The sequence below is a fragment of the Limanda limanda genome, chromosome 5 (genome assembly GCF_963576545.1).
Source record: "Limanda limanda chromosome 5, fLimLim1.1, whole genome shotgun sequence".
In the NCBI taxonomy this organism is placed as follows: Eukaryota; Metazoa; Chordata; class Actinopteri; order Pleuronectiformes; family Pleuronectidae; genus Limanda; species Limanda limanda.
In genome coordinates, this window is record NC_083640.1 from 16128970 (window position 1) to 16149937 (window position 20968).

Here is a 20968-nt window from a genome sequence, read left to right on the forward strand (position 1 = left end):
GTCTGTGTGTGTGTGTGTGTGTGTGTGTGTGTGTGCATGTGTGTGTTTAAGCATGCACACCTCATTTGATAGTGTCTGTTTTTGTCTTTCCACTGACCGAGGTGAGAACTTGCAGTTGAGGGAGAACGAGCGGGTGAGACATGTCCAAAACCACACGGGGTCAGAAGACAAGCCAACTATAATGAAGTTGCTTTGTGTAATAATAATATACTCCTGACAGGCGTCTATATCCTTCATAGTCTTTTTTTTTCAATGGTGGAAACACTGGTGAGCCTAGCTGGTGATCAGGGGTGTTTCTGCTGTGGCTCAGGAGTTCATTCTCAAGCTCAAATAATAACTTATCTCTATGTAGACTAAATAAATTTGTTTCTGCATGCAAGAATGAACTCTGAGTTAATCTTACTTTGATTATGAGGATTTTTATTCCCAAGTTAAATGTATGAAAGAATGTCCTTCCAAATAAATACCACCACACCTCGACCCAATATTTTATCTTTATTTATAATTGCCCCCTAATAAAATGAGCATTTATTTAGGTTTCACCCACCATCACAAAGACTGTGATGTCCAGGACCATACACACAACTCCTTCATCATCCTCTGTCCCTTTCAATTTGTTATTTTCTTGTGTTTTAATAGAATTTTATGTGTTACCATCTATTTGTATTGAGCCTGTGGGGCTCATTAGTATTGTGGCCATGCTCTCTATAGGCTTTAGTCTTTATTCTGTAGATGAGTCATTCATCTTGAGTATAAAGAGAAAAAAGTCGTTGTACAATTGCATACCTGTATGTCCAAGCCGAGAAAAGAACATCTCCAAGGACTCGAGATCACGTACTGTCTCACACTTTCTCTCTTCCTGAGCCGCTTTTCTTTTGTTCTTCACTGCTCTCTCTGACACCTTTATTCCCCATTTTCTCATACTCCTACTCTCTATTCTTTTCTCCTTGTTCTTTTGCTCCGTTACCTCGTGCTTCGTACAAAACAAAGACACAAATGCATTATTGTGGATAGCATAAGTAGAAACTCACGATGTGCACACACTGTGGACTTTGCTCGATGTATCTGATGAAACAGTGTAAAGAACTTTGATTCATTACTGTATCTCTGTGTAGTATGTGTGACTGTGGGTTTGAGAGGGGGTAAGGGAGGGATTCAAATATCTTCTTGTTAAAATGACCCCATAGTGGCTGAAAAAAATGTGTCATCATGTTGATGCACTCAGACAAGCACGCTGTGTGGCCTGTGAGACACCTGATATAACAGGAACTAGTCTCTTCTTCTCTTCTGCAAAAGAAAACTAAGTGAAGTCTATTTGCAGAATGGATGGTTTGGGGTCTGAATAATCCCTTGAGTGGATCTATTTCACTTCTCATCACATACGGTGCGGTTCTCTATACACTCTGGCTATTTAATTGAGTTAATTCAGTTTGAAAGAAGAGGTAAATTCCCTGGTAAGAGTGAGAACATATCAGCCGTAGGTGATTAAGTTCGACCTCAAAATGAACAAATACTGTCAGGTTGATGAACTCAGCCACAGTGTATCTGTTGAGACTAGATGCTACATGATGTGCTGTTATGTAACGTGACAGAACTGTTCCCAGTTAGTTCTGCATTGTTCCTGTGGCGGCCCAGGCGACTGTAACCTGGCTCGACCTGCAGAGGGCTGGATGACTCTGCTCATACCAACTGGTCTGCTCTTTTCAGTTTTGTGGCTCTGCCCACTTGATGGTACTTTTTTTGTGAGACTGCTACACGTGACTATGCATTTAGAAATCAGGCTAAAAAAGCTTTGTTCTCTTGCATTCTTGTTTTTCTGGACTTCTGGCCAGATGCTGCATTGGCCTTTCCAACACTTTTTCTGGCAATAGCTGCGACTAAAGCTAACTATTATTGCCATCAGGATAACTCTCCAAAGTTGTAAATTTCTGTGTCTGAGTATTATAAACTGTTCAGTGCAGGGTGTCTGAGTCTGGGTGTCTGATAAAGCTCCTGGATTGTATTTCATTGTCTCGCTGGTACCTTAAAAACAAGCCCCCACCTGTTTCCTGAGCTCTGGGCCATTTTCGGTCTGAACGCTTGCGGAAGAGAAATCCACTAAGCCACAATGAGCCTATAACCCTTCGACAGGCCTCCCTGAAATTGTTCACTCAATTAGAATCTACACTGTTGAATGCACACCATATTTAATGTCATTACATTTCACTCTGTAGCTACTAATGCAGCTGCTAATACCACTAATAATAAAAGCAGCACATTTGATTGATTGATATTGGTCGACACCACTTACAAGTATAAAACTTCCACATTCCAGCTCTCGGAAAACAATAGCAGTGGCTCATTCAGCTGTCGTCCATTACCTCTGAGCTTACAAGGCTGAAACACTTTGAACCCATTCATCAGCTCTGTGACAGGGCGGCCTGCTGCAAACAGATTCAGTCATGCAGTGAATCCTCTCTGCCAGCGCCCCGCAACATTTCAACTTCTGACCCCAGCGTCCACCTGCACACATGCTCTGTCATCACGCAGCACGTCTTCATCGCTCACTCACTCCCTTACTCACTCCCTCTCTCACTCACTCCCTCACTCCCTCCCTATCTCCCTCATCCACTTACTCACTCACTCACTCAGCCGTGTCTACATGACTTCTGAAGACATTACATTCAAACCTTAACCTAGCCTTAACCTAAACCAACCCTAACCTAAACTTAACCTAGACCTAACCCTAAATCTTCAGCTTAAACTGTTATGATGTATGTCATAATCTGACTTTCTATACCTGGGCCACACACAAACACACACACACACACACACACACACACACACACACACACAAACACACACACACATTGTACTTTTATTTTAGTGAAGACTAAAGTGGACTCCACTCATTGGCATAATGCATTCCCTAGCCCGCTACCCTAACCGTTACCGTCACAGCTAAATCCCGAACCCTAACCTTAACCTGAGACAGACTGTAACCTGAACCCTAAAACCAGGTCTTAACCTTTTAACAGCCCTTTGGACAAGTGAGGACTGGCTAAAATATCCTTACTTTTCCAAAAATGTTGCAAGTGTGTGAGGTCAATGCTCAAAATGGTCCCCTTAAAGAAGTAGGTACAAGTACACACACACACACACATGTGCACTCAATATACACACACGCACTTGAAAGCCTCATCACCTCTGACCTTGTGACCCCAGTTAACTAACTAACCTCTTGTTATTTCCCCTGTTCACTGCAGCTCTTTGTGTGGGGCCTCACTGAAAAGAGCCAGTCACGCAGGACTGGTTGCCCTAGGGCAACATCAGCTCCCAGCCTTTCACCATATCCATACATCTCTTTTTCTAGACTGATTCACATAAACAGAGTGAGTCAGTCACTTGTTCACTTCAGGATTTGAACTTCTAACCTCTGGTTTGCTCAGCTGTGGACATTTCCTGACATCTCTGTACTTTCTGAAGGCTTTTATATGCCTGTTTTTACTGTCCATGTAAAGCTCAGCAGGGTGCACAAGGCCAGTGAGCAGAGCACTGAGCATTTCTACATTGAACTTGATATTGCTGTTTTTGTGCAGTCGTGTAACGATTAATGAAAACTGTTAATTCAGAAGCTTTTAAGGGGTAAAACAACTCTCAATATATGTGGGCGACGTTTATTGACATATTTATCTTCATTTGTAAACTATAAATCATTGTCATTAGCCCTTTAGGACATTTAACGAAATCCACTTCACTGTTTCCACATGTGAACTCTCAACCCTCTTGTTTATGTATGACCATGTGTTACAAATGCAAGGTGTCCCTCAACACTGTGACTGGACTGTGACGAATTTTGTCCCCATGTTAGTCAAGTCAAAGTTAATGATGCATTGTTTTAGACTCAGTTTCCTTATGAACTGAATCTGAACCTTGTGCTTTGCTGCATAATGCTGTGATCCGTTTTCTGACCAGCTAATATGAGATTTGTAAATACATAATTAACCGCACAGTGACTCTGTGTTAAATGGAATTGAATTGCATCGGAGAATAGTCTGAAATGGAAATGAATCTTGAAATTGAATCACCTACGACTGTACTCAGAACCTCCAACGATGTTTCCACTACATTAGTTTTCCTAATGTTCAGTGATGTAGTAATATCTTTGCCTTTATCTTTTTCACTGCGTGATGTCATGACCTTTTCCTTTAACTGTGGATCCTTCTGTGCTTTATCACATGATAAAAATATGTTGTTCTGAGTGTATTGTTAATGGAAGACAAGTTTAAGATTTTTATTACTGATATAAAATTGAATAGGCGAGAGAGAATGAGAGAGAGAGAGGTTAGGTCTCATATCACCTAACTATTTTTAAAGATCGAAACAAGTTGGAAAGAAGTTGTTACAAATGTTCTTCCCTTTATTGTTTCAGCAGTGCTTTGATGGATATATTTCACTCTCCCAGTGAGGGTGTATCCGTTTCTCTCTAATAACTGAAAAGAACCTTTCGCTGTAGTAAAATCTCTTGATCTGTCCAGGTCCAAAAAATAAATCGCAGAAAGCCTCAGAGCAGCACCGCTACTTCTGAAAACCGGGATGGAGCCATGGGACCTTAACTGTTTTTAAGGATGGTCCTCGAGCTCATGCCACCATTCTGTTGCCTTAGAGCTCAGAAAAAAGTCTGATTAAAGTGAAAATATGTCTTCAAGGTGGAAAGACTTCACTGCAGGAGTTACTCATTATCCTTGTTGCCCCCTTTAAGGAACATCCTGTGGTCTCGCTGCCTGCTGCCATTTGAGCTTGTGAAGTCTCTTGCAGCTTTGAACTGTAAACCCACGCCTCTTCAAGTTTCACCATTGTTTGCTCGCTCACCAGCATCAATGCGCTGCATCTGGGCCACATGTCAAAATGGTTAGCGATCAACCGCCAGTCAAGAGAACCAATGATGCAACGGAGGAATTCAGCCGCTCCTATAGCCTGGTTGTTTATCCGCACCAGCGTGAGTCCGTGCATCTCCCTGGGGGTAGCCTATTTAGTGCAGGCTGTGTTAAATTTAAATGTGAGAGAACAACTAGGACACTTACTGTACACACTCCCGGCTGCTGAGCGTGGAAATACATGTCAATGCTCACAAGCGCCAGGAAGGTGGAGATGACACGTTGAAGGGCTATGTAGGAAACGTCTTAGACTTAACTTTACATTAGGGATGAATTTTGAATGTTGTTGCAAAAGCGCTTGCCAGGAATAGCCATCGTTTTGTCATTGTCACTTGGTCTGTGTGTTGAATCGTATATGAAGTTTCTGTGTGTACACTACAGGCAGAAAGCTGTGTACTGCATTGCTTGTCTTACACTTCTAGTTTCTAACATGAAAACAATATTTAGAAAATTGTACTTCATGAAATTAAGTAATGCACAGACGTAGCCCAAACATTAAAATCTACATCTTGAGGTTAGTGGATTAGTCTTTCTCATTCAGAACTGTCCAATGACTGATTCATCCTTCCACTGTATTTCACTTATCCGGAATTTGGTTGGGAAGTAGTCGGCCAGGTAGGATATTCCAATAGTTCCTTGAACCAACACATCTTCCAAGCTCTCCCTGGGGGATCTGAGCCATCCCCAGGCCAGAAGGGTAATGTAGTCTGGGTCATCCTCGGGGTCTCTTCCTGGTTGTTTGTGCCCAGTGAGCCTAAAGTGGAAGAAGCCCAGGAAGTAGCCTTATTAGATTCCTGATGTGATGGAGCAGCTGAACTACTCCTGAAGTCTCACCTCCTAACCCTATCACTGAGGCTGGGCTCCCCCACCCGGTGGAGGAAACACATTTTAGCTGCTTTTATTTGCAATCTCTGCCTTTCGTTGACCGAGGGTGAGGGTCAGAACGTAGATGGACAGGAAAATCTAAAGCATTGCCTCGTGGCTCAGCTCCTACTTCACCACGACGCCTGCATTACTGCTGATGCAGCTCTGACCCGCCTGTCCATCTTCCATCTTCCACTCCAGCTTCCCCTCACTCCTGAACAGGACTCAGAGATACTTCAACTCCTTCACCTGGGGCAGCAAATCACCCCCAATTATTGATTACCTTACCAAATCCCAGCAGAACGTTTTCCCCAAAACAAACTGTGCACTGCTAAAAGTTCCTCTATTTATATTCTGTATGACTAACCATCCAAAACACATTATTCAGTTTAATAGCAAGTCACGACCTGCAGTTGTCTTCTACTGAATTTTCTGTAACAGAAAATTAAGTAAGGAGAAAAATGTCACTGCACTTCATGTCTTTGCAATTTAATGACTGGAAATGATACTTGATTGTATAATTTGATCGTGTCATAGCAATATCTAAGATATAAGTCCGAACCTGGCCTAAATGTGTCAAAACCCTCAGCTCCTGTTGAGCTCAGGCTGTGACGTCTAGTGTGAAACCCCCATTACAGGTTTCATTTAATGCTGACTTTATTTATTTCTTAAGTTTTTGTCACTTGAGCTCAGCAGTAATTCAGTCTTTTATAGGCTGGGAATATTATTTGCACCTCCTCAGATGCTGATGAAATCCATTCAAAGCCCATTATATGCATTTAAAAGGCTTATGATTTGACAAAAATAAGGGTGGAAATAGAATAAGGCTGCTTCTTCCCGGCTGCCCCTGTTTTTGCCTTTCACACGCGCACACTCACACACCCACACACCACACACACACACACACACACACACACTCTTGAGATTGTCGCGACCATGCTCAGTCATCGCTGCTCTAGTTCCCACAAGCTCATTTCATAAATTAGTACTTGTGCGTGAAGCAGACCCAAGATAAAAGTTAATTAGGACTCTGTCAGTGAAGGACAGAACAGGGGGACGAAACAATGAAGATGGTGTCAAAGGAATAACTTGACATGTTGGACTTTATTATTTTTCTTTCTCATCTGGCTCGCACCGTGGTGGACAAAATATTCCTCCCGTTGGCATTTGAGATTTCAAAATGGCACTTGTATAAAGCTGCTGGCATTTATTATTAAAAGCAGTGGGTAACAGTATTTGTTAGTCATCTCATTAGCTTGGAACCCAAGTTGCTCCTTTCAAGAAAGAATGCAATGCTAATGATGTTCTTTTATGTTAGCTCAAGAAATGTGTATTTATATTATTTTTTCTCCTCTGTGAAAAATCCCTGTAGAAAACAACAAAAAAAAGCACTCAAACTTTTAATTAAAATTAGGAGGAAATTATGCAACAAAATATGACAAAATATGAGACCCACAGGGCAGTAGAGTGGTGAAAAGAAGCTCCAAATATTTTAAGGGGTTTGGAAGAGAAGGAGAACAAATAGAAAAATAGGAAATGGGGGTATTACAAAGAAACCATTTCCATCTGTAGCTGCAGTTTTTAGAGAGGGCATTATTAAAATGAAGGAGATATGGTAGAAATTATTGTGCTCTGTCTCCGAGTATGAATGAAAGCGGGAGCAAGAGGATGGCAAGAGAAGAGAAGTACGGTCAGTAATGTGTCTGTAATAAGGTCAGAGGCAGAAGTCCATTATGAAACCCTCCTGAGGCTCTATTTATAGTGACCCAAGGAGGAAGAGAGGAAGGGATGGAGGGAGCAAGTAAAGTAGGGAAAAGAGAGAGGAGTTCCCGATGAAGAAGAGCGGGAGGGAGGAGAGAGGAAGCCACGGAGAAGGAGATTTAAGGGGAGGGGGGGGTGGAAGGATGCCAGATAGCAAAGCACGGAGGCAAAGTGTTGGGAAGGAGCGAAGATGAGCAAACGGCGATGATGGGAAAAGGCGAGAAATAGGGATAGAAGATGAGAGTGGGAGGTGTGGAGAGATGCCAGAGAGATGGAGAGAAAGAGGATGGACTGAGAAGGAGGGGAAGAGGAGCGGAAGACAGCAGGGAAAAGGAGAGTTTGGCGAGTGGAGTGAGAGAAACCGAGTCATGTGGGGGCGAGAGGCGGCAGCGAGGAGGGATAAGGAGAGAGAGACAGTGAGCCTCCAGATGGAGAAAGGCATGAACAGGGAAATGTCTGATCCAATTTTATCTTCCGCTCTGAATAAAATTGCCAAAATATGGGAAATTCTTCAAATGAAATAAGCCTGTAAGCTGTTCTTAATCATTTGAGTCGGAGCCATCTTTGCTTTTTTGTTGTGCGGTCTTGTCTGTGTGTACGTGTGTGTGCGCATGCGTGTGTGTGCATTGCACTACTCACCAAACATAATCTACAAAACTGGGCTCAGCGTGGCATTATTATTCCTTTTGTGCAGGAGACAGGGGAGCAATAGGAAGCAATAGGGATGAGGAGATAGAGGAGGTGATAGGGGGGAAGGAAGCATGGAGGACATGGAAATGCAGATGTTCCAGCAGAAGAGAAAATGATCAAAAGAGGCTTCGAGAAAGAGGAGATTTAGTCCGGCACAAAGCGGCAGGGTGGGTGGGTGAATCGGGGTTGATGCGAAATGTGCCCTCGGGGGAAGTGACCAAGAAGAAAAGACGATGGGACGGCTCAAATCTGCCATTTCTCCAGGAGATGAAGCAGAAGAAAAGGCGCACGGAAAATGTAATGTGACTATAAACAGGTTTTTGTAAGGGAATTGGGAAAGACATCGTAGATCAAGATGAAAAGGAGTGGACAGACATATTGGAGAGGTAGAAAAAAAGTGATGATAAAAGCAGACAGAGAGGTGCTGACAGGCGGGGGGAATGTGCAGACACACACGCTGAACAGAGGGAAGCAGGTGGACAACGAGATGTGGATCATACAGCATATACACAAGCAGCCACTCATATTATCAGCTGTCAGCCACCCAGGAAAAAACATGATCCCATCTCCAGGAAAATAGAAGTCCTTCCCCGGCCAGTGTTTTGGTATAGTAATGCACTGCCCGGCGCTGCTGCTTGTATTAATAGCGATGCTGAGCTGTGATGGTACAACATGAATGAAAGCGAAGCTGTGCCGTTCCCTCAGGCCTGGGATAAGGAAGACAGAATCTATCTGGAAGATAACATTACACAGCAACTAGCACAAGTTTGTAGCCCCACAAGCTTACATAAGACTTCGCATATGAATGAGATAATCCATCTGAATGCGGATGTGTGTACATACCTGTGTATCACAAAATGAGACTCTGATTATATTTTTTCTCAAAGTGTCCATGTGTTTGCCAGTTCTCTCTTTGTTTCCTTTTCTGCCCAGATGCATTTCTTCCTCATTGTGTTCATTCGGATTTTTTTAGTTTCAGACACACATTGATTAAACTGTTGTGTAAACCGTGCTTGGCAGTAGAAACACAGAAGTCATTATGCTGTGGATTTGTTTGGCCGAAGTGACATGATGTAGTTTGTGGAATTAGTTATTAAAACAACACAAATTCTCGTTTTTTGTTTACCTTAAATACCTGAGGAGCAGGGGCGTTCCAACAGTGTAGGCGATTACCTTTGGCCCCCCCGCTGACTACGGCTGATTATGTTCGTCATCATCAACAAGAACCTCTTTGTATTTCTATTATCAGTTATGCACAGGAGATGCAACCCCGCAGCGAGGACCCATGCCACTAACTCTCTGCCAACACCTTTTGATTAAAAACTTAAATGTCTAAATGCATGTGTCTGGGATGGCAGTGGAGATTTGCACGGAAGCTGTTCCACTTGTCTCTTACTTTCGTCTGTGCACATTGTTCACCATTTGACTCTGTAAAGAAACCCTTGAACATTGGAATGATGTGATTTGGTACCATATGTTCGGTTTGGTTTGGTTCCATGATGAACCCCCTAGATCCCTTTTTTTCTGTGGCTCCCCAAAGTCCCTCCAATGCTCCTGTTGAGGAGAGATAGAGTGAATTAACTGGTGACAGAAAAATGGAGACTTGCCACCACCGCTTGTCACACCATGTGGCCCGGCTCAGTAGGAGGAGGTGAATTTAAAACTCACAGTAAAACCGGGGACTATAGAGCCTACAATCATAGTGGCTGATAGTGTGGTATTTACGGTTCAACCTCCGCACTGAGCCACAATAAAAGACACAAGATGCGGAAAACTGTGACCGAAGGCCCGGCGGCTCGGTGCTCAACCTTGAAAGAGCAGCATCAGATATAAGCCCCTGCTGCGGACCATCCTGTGCTGTCCAGTGAGCTGTGTCCCCACGCCCAGGCCGACTTGTAACACAGGAACAGGAGATAAGTGCTGGCTTTAGAGTCGTTTCAGGACAAACCAGGCGTAGTCACTGCCCACTTCTTCAGATAGGAGCCTTATGCTGTGTACCTCTCCCCTCTCTTTACTTTTCAAAGCCTTGTGGAGTGTGGAAAGAAATATATCGGATGAAAATCAGATGCAGGGAGAAGCTGGAAGCAACGGATCATGCGTATGGGAAGAGAGGAAGAGAAACAAGAGAAGGGGGGAGTAGATGAGGAAAGACAATTATAGTGGAAGACATTAAAGATGGCACAATAATGAAGGAACTAACGACAGTTGTCTATCAGGAAGAGTAGAGATACACATGCAGGCCTACGAAGGTGTGTGTGTGTGTGTGTGTGTGTGTGTGTGTGTGTGTGTGTGTGTGTGTGTGTGTGTGTGTGTGTGTGTGTGTGTGTGTGTGTGTGTGTGTGTGTGTGTGTGTGTGTGTGTGTGTGTGTGTGTGTGTTTGTGTGTGTGTGTGTGTGTGTGTCCGTGCATTGCTTGGCAGAGACAGCCATTAAGGAAATAGCTACTGAGTGCTCTCACCCTGCCTACCTGCAAACGCCCACTCACCAGCTGCTCCTGTGCTGTGTATGTGTCCTTGACTAAAATGTGAGTGTGCCCTGCTGTACACAGTGCGTGTGATGCACGTCCCACTGTGAGCGCCTCGGTTTGACCCTCGACTGAGCAGCGTGCGAGATGATGTTTACGCCTCGGGTCAAACCCACCGAAGAAACGTTTGCCTTTTGTTTCCTTTTCGATAAATACACGTCTTTTTTTATTTCCTCCCTCAAACAACTCTGCTTTCATCTTGAGCTGTGCGACCTCAGTGCATCAGGGAGATTCAGATCTTTTCCATTAAGTCAAAGTAGCTCTTTGGGTCTTTTTATCTTCAGTCCATTAGAGTGTTGCAGAAACTCCTAAAGTGATGTCATGTTTTTTTGGTGGGGTCTGGATGTTCTGTTGCGTCATTAGTATGCTTGCGGAGTTTGAAGACTGCTGCTGTTGTCTCGGAAAAGTTAAGAGATCATCAGAGTGAGCGGGCCTCATCCCCTGGGGCAGGAGAGGGTCTGTAGAAAATTTCATGGTAATCCATCGAGCAGTTTTTCAGTTATCTCAGTCTGGACCAAAGTGGTGTAGGCTGACCGCCCCTCCTTACAGTCTGCTGCTGGTGCTGCTCAAATCTAAGATTAAACACGAATAAGCTAAAATAGCTCATTCTGACCCCTGCACAGCCGCTAGACTGCTGCTGCAGAATATTAAATACTCACCTATTGTATATTCACACGCTCTCAGATGTACAAAATATAACAACATGCCACTGCGGAGGCAAGAAGATGCACATGCAGCACATCTGCATAAATGCACACGGATACACAAATGCATAAGAATGATTGCATAGACGTATAATGTGCTGGCTTAAAAAAACACCATCATAGACAACACTGCCTCCACACAAACACACACACTAATGTGCACTTTGGCTGCTCTCTGACCGTCTAACTGGAGGCGATGCAGCTCGCAGAATCATAATTCATAAATTAATAAAATATGCATGTCACTGAAACTTCTGTGAGTGTGTCCATGAGGATTTCACAGTGTCAAACTCTGTGTGTGTGTGTGTGTGTGTGTGTGTGTGTGTGTGTGTGTGTGTGTGTGGCTCTGATACAATCATCGAGACTGTGAATGAACTATTACTAATATGCAAACTTCACTCTCGCTGAAGTGTGGTATGAGAAATTCTTAGCTGAAACTTACCCCAGACTTTTTTCAGACTGCAAACAGTGACTCCTCTTGACATCTTTCTTAACCGAGGCCAGCTGTGGCCTGACAGGCCGTAAATCTAGTTCCAGGCCATAGCTGGGGCCTTATGTGTCCCACACGATGAAAGTCTGCGGACGCCAACCAGCTGTCACTGCTCCCACACTGAGATGCGCTATCTTTCAAAGTACTTTATGCCGTTATGAATTGCCTATAGCCCTCACACTCTGGTCGATATATAATGGGCTCTGACAGGGAGTGTGTTGTGCATGACATATTATATCTGTCATGGGATTATTTCTGTCATCGCAGTCTGAGGGAATCCTCTCCCATGTAACATAATGCAGATTTGTCTTTCTGTCTCTGTATTTGATTTACTCTGAAATCCCCAAATTGTGCAGCAATATAGCTAAATTGAAAATCAGTCACTTTAAGAAAAGGAGTGTAGTACTGTTGCAATGATTGTGATTTACTGTGAGTCTGTTTGCATTAATCTGTGGACACCTGACTATTATCACATGTTTTCCTAAAGTTAATATTCAAATGTATGTAAATTTAATTGATCCCTTTGGAAAAAGGTAATGGAGTGATTAAGTTCTCTCACACCGCGTGTCTACTCGTGTCTTGAATAATGTGGCTTTTATCAAAGTGCCGATTGAGGATAAGACCCTGATTAGGTTTCAAATGGAAGCAGATGATGTGTGACCGCCTGGTGTCTTATTTCAAAAGCGAGACGACACTCCAGGACACGGCGTGTAATTCCTTTGCGTGCTGTGTCAAGTACGTCAGCTGACTTTAACCACCCTTGATCTCTTCTTTATAAACAGATCTGACTCTGAGACATGCGCACACACACAAGCACAAACACACACGCACACACACCTGCATACTGGCACTGTACACATATGTGTCTTTTGTCAACCAGCATGACTTTGCTGGCCCTTGTTTTATCAACGTCATCTCAGACACTCATCACCTGAATAAAACTCTGGATGAGGGAGAGATCAAAAAAATACACAAATTGAAGTACACGGAAGAAATTAAGGAAGATGGAACAATAAGAAGTTTGTGGTCACTGCGAAAAAAATGTTGCTTAACTAGTACAGCACCATAAAAAAGTACTGCAAACATTAATATGAGAAATGCCTCCATAAATGAAAGGGGACTAACACTGCTCTGATCACAGATTCAGGCAAAAATGTCTTAAAGAAATATGTTGTTTCCGTACATAAATAATTAAATAATCCAAAACTAAACACTTAAGAAAGTTGAGCACTGAATCCCCGATCTTTACGTAAGGGGGAAAAAAAAAATGTTTTCAAAGAGAGAATGATAAAATCCATTTGTTATTTTCTCCATATAGCAATGTCAGCAAATTACACCAGAGACAGAGAGGCTGAGAGAGAGAATTCACCGAGTGAGAGAAACACTCGAGTGCTGCTCTTTAGTGCAATAGCTGATACGATTATTCCCATTATACTTCTGTGTATGGATGCTTGTAAGCTGGTATGTATGCGGCTATAAGGTTTGTTGGCAGTTTTAGGGTTAGGGTTATTACTATGTTTAAGGTTAGGGTTAGGCATTTAGTTGTGATGGCTAAGGTTAGGGTAAGAGGTGTGGGAATGCATGGGTTAGGGTTATGTGTGTGTGTGTGTGTGTGTGTGTGTGTGTGTGTGTGTGTGTGTGTGTGTGTGTGTGTGTGTGTGTGTGTGTTGTGTGTGTGTGTGTGTGTGTGTGTGTGTGTGTGAGTGCTTTTCGGAAATGGACGGCATCATATATCTAATTCCAGGGCAATGATCCACCAGCTCCCTGCTGTCCCATCATCCCTCACTTTCTGTCAGTTTCCATCTTACTTTTCATCTCCCCAAACCCCCTCAACAGTCAAGTAGGTCTTTACAGTGTTAGGTGATCTAATCTAAATGAGTAAAAGTGTGTTTTGTAAGAGGATTGTGGGTAAGAGATCTCTGAGCTCTGGTTAATATGTGGGCCTGTATATAGGTATCACAATTTCCAGTGTTCCAGAAATTGTGTGTGTGTGTGTGTGTGTGTGTTTGTGGGAGATTGCAAGAAAAAGGAGACAGACTTTAGTTTGTGTGTGTGTGGGTGTGTGCATTTTTCTGTCTTTGTTTATGTGGCTTGTGTAATTTGGCAGCAGAAGTGTCTGCTTTAGATAAGGATCATTCCAGCTTTGTTTTATTAGTTTTCTGTGGGTTTTGTCGATAGTTGTTGTGGTAGAGGAATAGGGGTAGAGGAGTACCAGTTAAAGTGTGTGTTTGTGTGTGTGTGTGTGTCTCTCTATGTCAGACTGTGTGTGTGTTTGTTGAATGATAGTACCTGTTTCCTAGTGTGCCTATGTTTTTACAGCTGCTGCTGATTCTAACTAGCAGATAAGAGAGTATGATCTCATGATTTCCACAGCTACTGCACTGATACACATCAGACACACACCAACACACACACACGCACACACACTTTTTTGTCATTTTTGACCCTATATGGCTCAGTTTGACTCACTGTAGGTTGTGTGCCTCTGGATTCCTTAGATCCTTGGAAATGCTTGTGATGTTATGGTAACATTTACTGTGTTAGTTTATTATTCTTGTTCAGTGCTTCTTAGGGCACTTGGTTCTATAGATACTTGATAGATACATTTTGTAATTAGGTCTAAGATAAGTATTAATTATCCACTATATCTTGCTGTTTCACTTGGCATAAATAGTGTATCTGTAGTTTTAACCGAGCACACAAAACTGGAGTGAAAATGACAGTGTAATCCGACAGTCGAGCTAAACACTGACATGAGGATGTTCCTGATGTTCTTACCATCTTTGATACGGTTGGTTTCCGAAATCTGTTCTGAGGTTGTTGCCCTGCTTACAGGCCACATAAAGATCACTGCACTGGCTCTGGTAGCACGTAACTCTAACCTAAAGTTATTGAGTAGCTACTTCAAACTCGAGTCCACAAAACAAGAACATGCCTTAAGCTAAAGAGTCAAAAGTGTGGCTGTATTTCACGTGAAAAGGATTCTGACACCGGGATGTGCAGCAGATGTCTGAGCAATATCTAGGTGCGGGAACTTGAGAGGTCGTGACTTAACAGCTGCTGTCGTTCTGAGCAAAATGTTCAAAGAAAAAAAATGGTTTTGTCAACGTTAAGCACCGATATTGGAAATAACCAAAATGACACCCAACCCTACCAATAACACTGCCAGGACTCAGTGTTATTTTTATGGTAGATGTATTGTAATTCTTACAGTGTAGTCCGGTGGTTGTTTCAAACCATGACCACTTATGTTAACAATTGAACTCCATGTCGTTCTCTTTACCTCCCCCAATCTACCTCTCCCCTCTCCGTCCCTCTCCCATTGATCCATCAATCTCTCAGGGCATTATGATACATCGGCCCGCGTTGTCAGTGACACTGTAACATGATTGGTCACTTCTGATGACATCTTCCTTTACACATTTACAGATATTTATTGGTTGGGTTTGTAGGTTTACTGAAGTGGCAGGCCTGAAGGCGTTTAACGGATGGGAATAAATGTGGTTTTTGTCCCGCTACATATTTACTACATACCGTAAATCGAACCTGGACATTGGTCTGCAACAGCCATCCATTATTGATGCCAGCATTCAGGCAAGACAGTTATGAGCCGGGCTGTTAGGATCAGTAATTCACTCTGTCAGGAGATCAGGAAGGAGAAGTGGGGGTAAAGAGGATGAGGAGCGAGAGAGGCTTAGGGACAAGAGTGAAAAGGAAACGGAGAAGGGAAGCAGGAAAGAATGGAGAGGTGAAAGGAGAGGGCCACAGAAGCAGTGAAGCTGTGGAGGGGAAAGGAAACAGTCGGCATTTATGAGACAAAGCTTTTATTCATGGGAAATATTTCTCTCAAGCGCCCCCACCCCCCTTTCCCTCCACTCCACCCCCCCCTTTTCTCTGGCTATCATGTTTCTTGTGCCAATCAATAATTTATTGCTGTCGCTCCAGAGCAATGAACCCCCCCAGCTCTGAATGACAGATGAGGGTGAGAATGGCTGTTGGGGCAATGTGAAAAAGCGGGAGGGGCGGCGGGGTGAACAGCAGAGTGGCGGAGAAAGCAAAGTAACAAGAAATGTGCAGCGAGGAAGAGGAGGAAGAGGAGGCAGAGCCGCGAGTGAGAGAACGAGACTGACAGAGCAACGAGTGAACATGACGCTGGATAAATAACCTGGAGTGGGAGAAAAATTTCCCACAGATAATGAAATTATGCAGTGGAAGTGTCTTCCAATTTCCATACTCTCCGAGAACTAATTACAGAAGTACCAGAGAAAATGTCAGCTTTGTGACATCAAAGTGGGGACGCCGCCTCCTCCTTCTCCCCCCCCCCATTCGTGTCTTGTTTTACCTAAGCTGCTTTTAGCTCCGAGCCCACGGCACGCTGCTGTTCTCCGAGAGGACCGAGACTACACACACAGTTAGTAAAGAGGAGTGGAAGATGGTGTTTCAGTGTGCGCAGGCCTATAAATGCACAATTTATGCAGTTGTTTTTGGGACATTGTGTTTGTTTTTGTAGGAGTGACAGTGTGCGTCTGTAGCCGTGGCACATTAGGGGCTGAGCCTTGAAGCTGTGCGTCCAAAAAGTGTGTGTGTTCGAAATGTTCCCATGACTCACAAGTCTCCAGGTGAAGCAGTTACACACACACACACACACACGCGCACACACACACACACACACACACACAGGGAAAAGGACAGCTTTAATGAAACTGTATGATGATGGAGTGGAGGGAAATAACATGTTGTGTGAAACTTTGTATTAGTGTGTGTGTGTGTTTGTGTGTGTGTGTGTGTATGTGTGTGTGTGTGTGTGTGTGTGTGTGTGCGTGTGTGTGTGCGTGTGTGTGCTTATGTGTGTGAACTTTATATTTATGTGCATGCGAATCTCGTCAATGGGAGAAGAAGAAAGAAAGGCCTCTTCCTCTCCCTCCCACCTGCTCTTGTAAGCCCCTGTGTTACGGTGACCTTGGCAACCCGGTGACAAAACATTCTTGGTGTCCCTTTTGATTAAGGCCTTGTGTAGGCGTGTGGTTTGGTCCGAGTGAAAGGCCAGTGGAGGAGCGGGAGCAGGACGGAGGAGAATGAAGTTACTGATGCCCTCAGGGTTGGCTGCTCTGTCTGTTCAGTTATTTCCTCCAGTCTGTCGGTGTGTCTGTCAGTACTGTCCTGGTTATTTTATTCTCTACTGTCCTAGCAGGATTTACACAACTTTAGTTAAAAAACTTCCAGAAAGATTTTTGATTAAAATAGAGGGAGGACCTTTAAGTTCACACCTAACAGATAGTGACGATGACTTCAGCACATATTCATAAAGCTTGTCACAAGAATAGAAGCGTTTTTAGTTGAATTGAACACAAATTGAGATTTTTTAGTTTACATATGTAGGTGCTCTTACATTTTAGTATCTTTTATCTAATATTAAGTGATATTTAAACTGTATGCAAAACACTTTATGTGATTTCAAAATGATGAATATATCCTAATTTCTGATTTTTCTATTTTAACTCGCTAAAATGATCAATGGCTCCAAAAGACTGTGTTCCTGTCATGTCCCCCTCACGGTTGTTTATATCTAGGTCATAGACCCTGGATTTAAATCCCACTGTTTCAGATCTTTTTTTTTTCCAGGCTGTCTTTAGAGGTTTAAACTCTTATGAGGTAAATGTGTATTGTAAGTGGTTTGCCTAAAGGAGTCTTAGGTTTTAGTCTCGGTTTTCTGGGCATAAACTGGGCATTTTATGACTTTAGTTCGAAATGTTTATACAGTCACTTCTACATGGGCTGAACATGCCACTTTTATGCTCACGCTGTAGAATCATTTGACCGGCCACAACTTATGCAGGCACAGAATTCCTCAACAAACTTTATTCAAAAAAAAAAACCTCATGGTTATAAGGAGAGAGAGAACGGCTGCTTTTGTCAGAGCAGTCTCAGTCAAACGACAGATTTAGCTATAAATACTACTGCAATAATATTACAACAACCTCGATATAGTGGATAACAGACCTTTTGACAGCAGACATGAGGCAGAATGAAGCCTGGAACTGCTCAATCTGAAAGACACCATTAGATCATCGATAATGAGGCGACCAGGCGTTGTGACCCTCCTCATATCTCCCCTTCTCCCCTTCTCCCCTTCTCCCCATCAATGTGTCTTTGTCCACACACAGACGCAGCAATCAGTTGCTGATTAAAGGTGCATTTTATGGCTCAGTGGAAGAAAATTGTTCCCTGTCTAGGTCACTGGCTTGTGGCACGGCAAGTATTAGTGATCAGATGAGAACAGCAAATGTCGAGTGCACACTCGGTTCAGGGGAAAGCGTCAGACAGTGCTGCTCACTGGTGTGAATCACAGAACAAGAATGAATGATTGAAAAAAAGCTGCACATTTTCGCTGAACTCCCTTTGTACCCTGTTAGTCGTCGAAGTGAGTCGATAAAACAAAGACTGACTGAGCTGAGAACAGTGGAAAAAAATCTCCACTGAACAACAGCGACTGCCGCGATCGTAACATTTCCCTTTTTCTTCTTCCCACAGTGAGAGACGAGGACGACTTCTTGAGTCTGAGCGAGCTCCCGGAGACCTTCCCCTCCGACCCGCCGGAGCCCTTACCTCACTTCCTGTTTGAGCCCGAGGAAGGCTACATCGTCAAGAACAAGCCCGTCAATCTCTACTGCAAAGCAACACCCGCCACACAGATTTACTTCAAGTGCAACAGTGAGTGGGTCCATCAGAAGGACCACACTGTGGAGGAGAGGGTGGACGAAAACTCAGGTGAGTGAAGTCTGGAGCGCACACACGTTTATTTGCACAAATATACACACAAATATACACACAAAGACACACACCCTTTTAGTTGAAGTGCGATAGAAAGAAGAAAACATTTTCTCTTTTTGTTTGAACCCAGACATTTGTGACACTGGTGGTAAAAGGAAATCTTGTGTAACATCAACTGCAGTGGCACAAGTTCAGACATCTCTTTTTTTTTTTTAAGAAACAAATTTCAACTCAGAGGAAAAATAATTTCCTTTTTGTGTGAGAGTGCAGTGAATGCTGGAACTTTGCTGCAACATCCAAGATGGATACAAACAACTTGAATGGCACATAGGAGACCCCATAGATCAGCCAAGGCCCAACACATCCAAGAATTGTTCTCTGTGAAATCAAGGAAAGTGTTGAATTGTAAAGAAACTGGGAAAATTCATCTGCACCAAAATGGGTTCTTCCCCGGCCAATCGGCATCCTGCCACCAAGTGCCGCAGTCATCGGCCCTGATGCTTTTGTGTAATCTTGTTAACAAGCAAAAAAAACAACAAAAGAAAACCTTTACAAATGGACAACGGTAAAAACATAGCTTCTTTTGTGAAGATGCCAAAAAAGTTATCATTAAAAAGATGGAGCAGGTGAAGCTATGCACATACTGTGATTGCACTTAATTTAATATGTATGTTAATTTTGAACAACCAATGTTTTTTCCCATAAATATTTCCCGGTGAGCAGACAATCTAAAATAGACATTAACATTATTAATTTAAATCCGGTCCTTTTTCAACCACTTTTCCTTCATAATTTTGATATGCCTGACGATATAATTTTGCTCTCCACTGATTGTCTGGTGCACCGTGAGCACCCAGGTTAAATCCATTATTCAGATGTTGTGCTATTTGTGCAGAGAGCCGGGTCACATGTCGGACGTGTGTGTACACAGCTGTCCCGCTGGCAGCGCTGTGCTGAAACGTTCAAAGGACAGTTTAATAGGATCCACAGTGATGTACTGGAGCGCGGCCAAAGTTCCACCCTTGTCACTTGACAGCACATGGTATTACTCTGCTGGAGAGGTAATGATGAATCGTGCTGCTGCTTTGGCAGGATGACAAAGATGTACTGGGCCTGGTTTTCTTAGACTTAAGGTGGACACGAGCTCGGCTTATGGGTCTCCACCTGCTTGTTAATGAGCCGGGGGTCCCCCCAAAGCCAGCGATTAAAACACAGCCTGAGAACAGTTTGAAAACTCCTGATATATGGAACCTGCCGAGTGCAATACACAGCAGGGCTCAGCAGCACAAATCAGTGTGTTGGTGGAAGCAGTTTCTCTTATTGAGGCAGGTGAACAAAACACTCAGTAAAAGTGGAATCTGCTCGGCCTTGATGCCTGACAGTGTTTGTATTGAACACAATATTGAGGAAGCAGAACTTTTTGATTTCCTTCTCAACTCAAGTTGACACGTTAACTTGCCCACTGAAGATTTTCCCCTTGTAATACAAAGCAGAGCCCGGAGCCAGAGAGAGTGTGTGTGTTAGTGTGTGCATGAGTGTGTTTGTTTGGTATCCCGGTTGCTTAGTGGGTCGGCTGCGGTGTTAAACCCCAGACAGACACAGAACTGGCTGAGCAGAGATGTTTCCCCTGATTCAGCTGTCACACATAAACAGACGAGGCAGAGGAGTACGGATGCAACAAAAGCTGGGAGTAGTAAATGTGAGAAAAGGGAAACAACAGGTACACGTATTGAAAACATGAACACAGCTGCACACAAAAGTTGCAACAGAGGAGAAAACAATGTTATAACCTAGCTGTCAAAGGAATGTTTTATATCAGATGACAGAACACTCCACTTCTAACCTGGATCTTTCTCTTTATTTCTGATTTATTCATCATGTTTCCTTTGAGCAATTTCATCCCTTCTTTCTCCTTCTGTGATTCATCATTGCTCTCTCTGTTCTCTTGAGCTTTTAGTTCATTTCTTCCTGTGACTTTGTTTTCATTTATCTTCATCCAGGTATTTTTTTTTCTTCTTTTGAGTCATCACATATCTTGGCACAAGTCCTTTGACGCTTAAGAACTTCTGTGTGCCCCGAGGAGGCTTTTCATTTCACAAAGAAACTAGAATGACACTCAATAGAGTTCACACCTCCACCAGGGTCCAACCGTCCCTGAATGAAAACACTTAAATTCACTAGATCTGGATTTTTTAATTGGATCTGCACCAAATGGCTCATAAATATCAGTCCTCTTAACAATGCCTGAC

General features: G+C 43.2%; 1 protein-coding gene across 1 annotated transcript in view; it reads left to right on the top strand.

Moving 5' to 3' along the window:
- Positions 1–20968, top strand: part of unc5ca (unc-5 netrin receptor Ca) — a 197201-nt gene that overhangs the window by 77286 nt on the left and 98947 nt on the right. The window contains exon 2 of the mRNA XM_061072126.1: positions 18480–18716. Within this exon, the coding sequence (XP_060928109.1) occupies positions 18480–18716 (237 nt within the window). The remainder of the gene's footprint in view (positions 1–18479; positions 18717–20968) is intronic.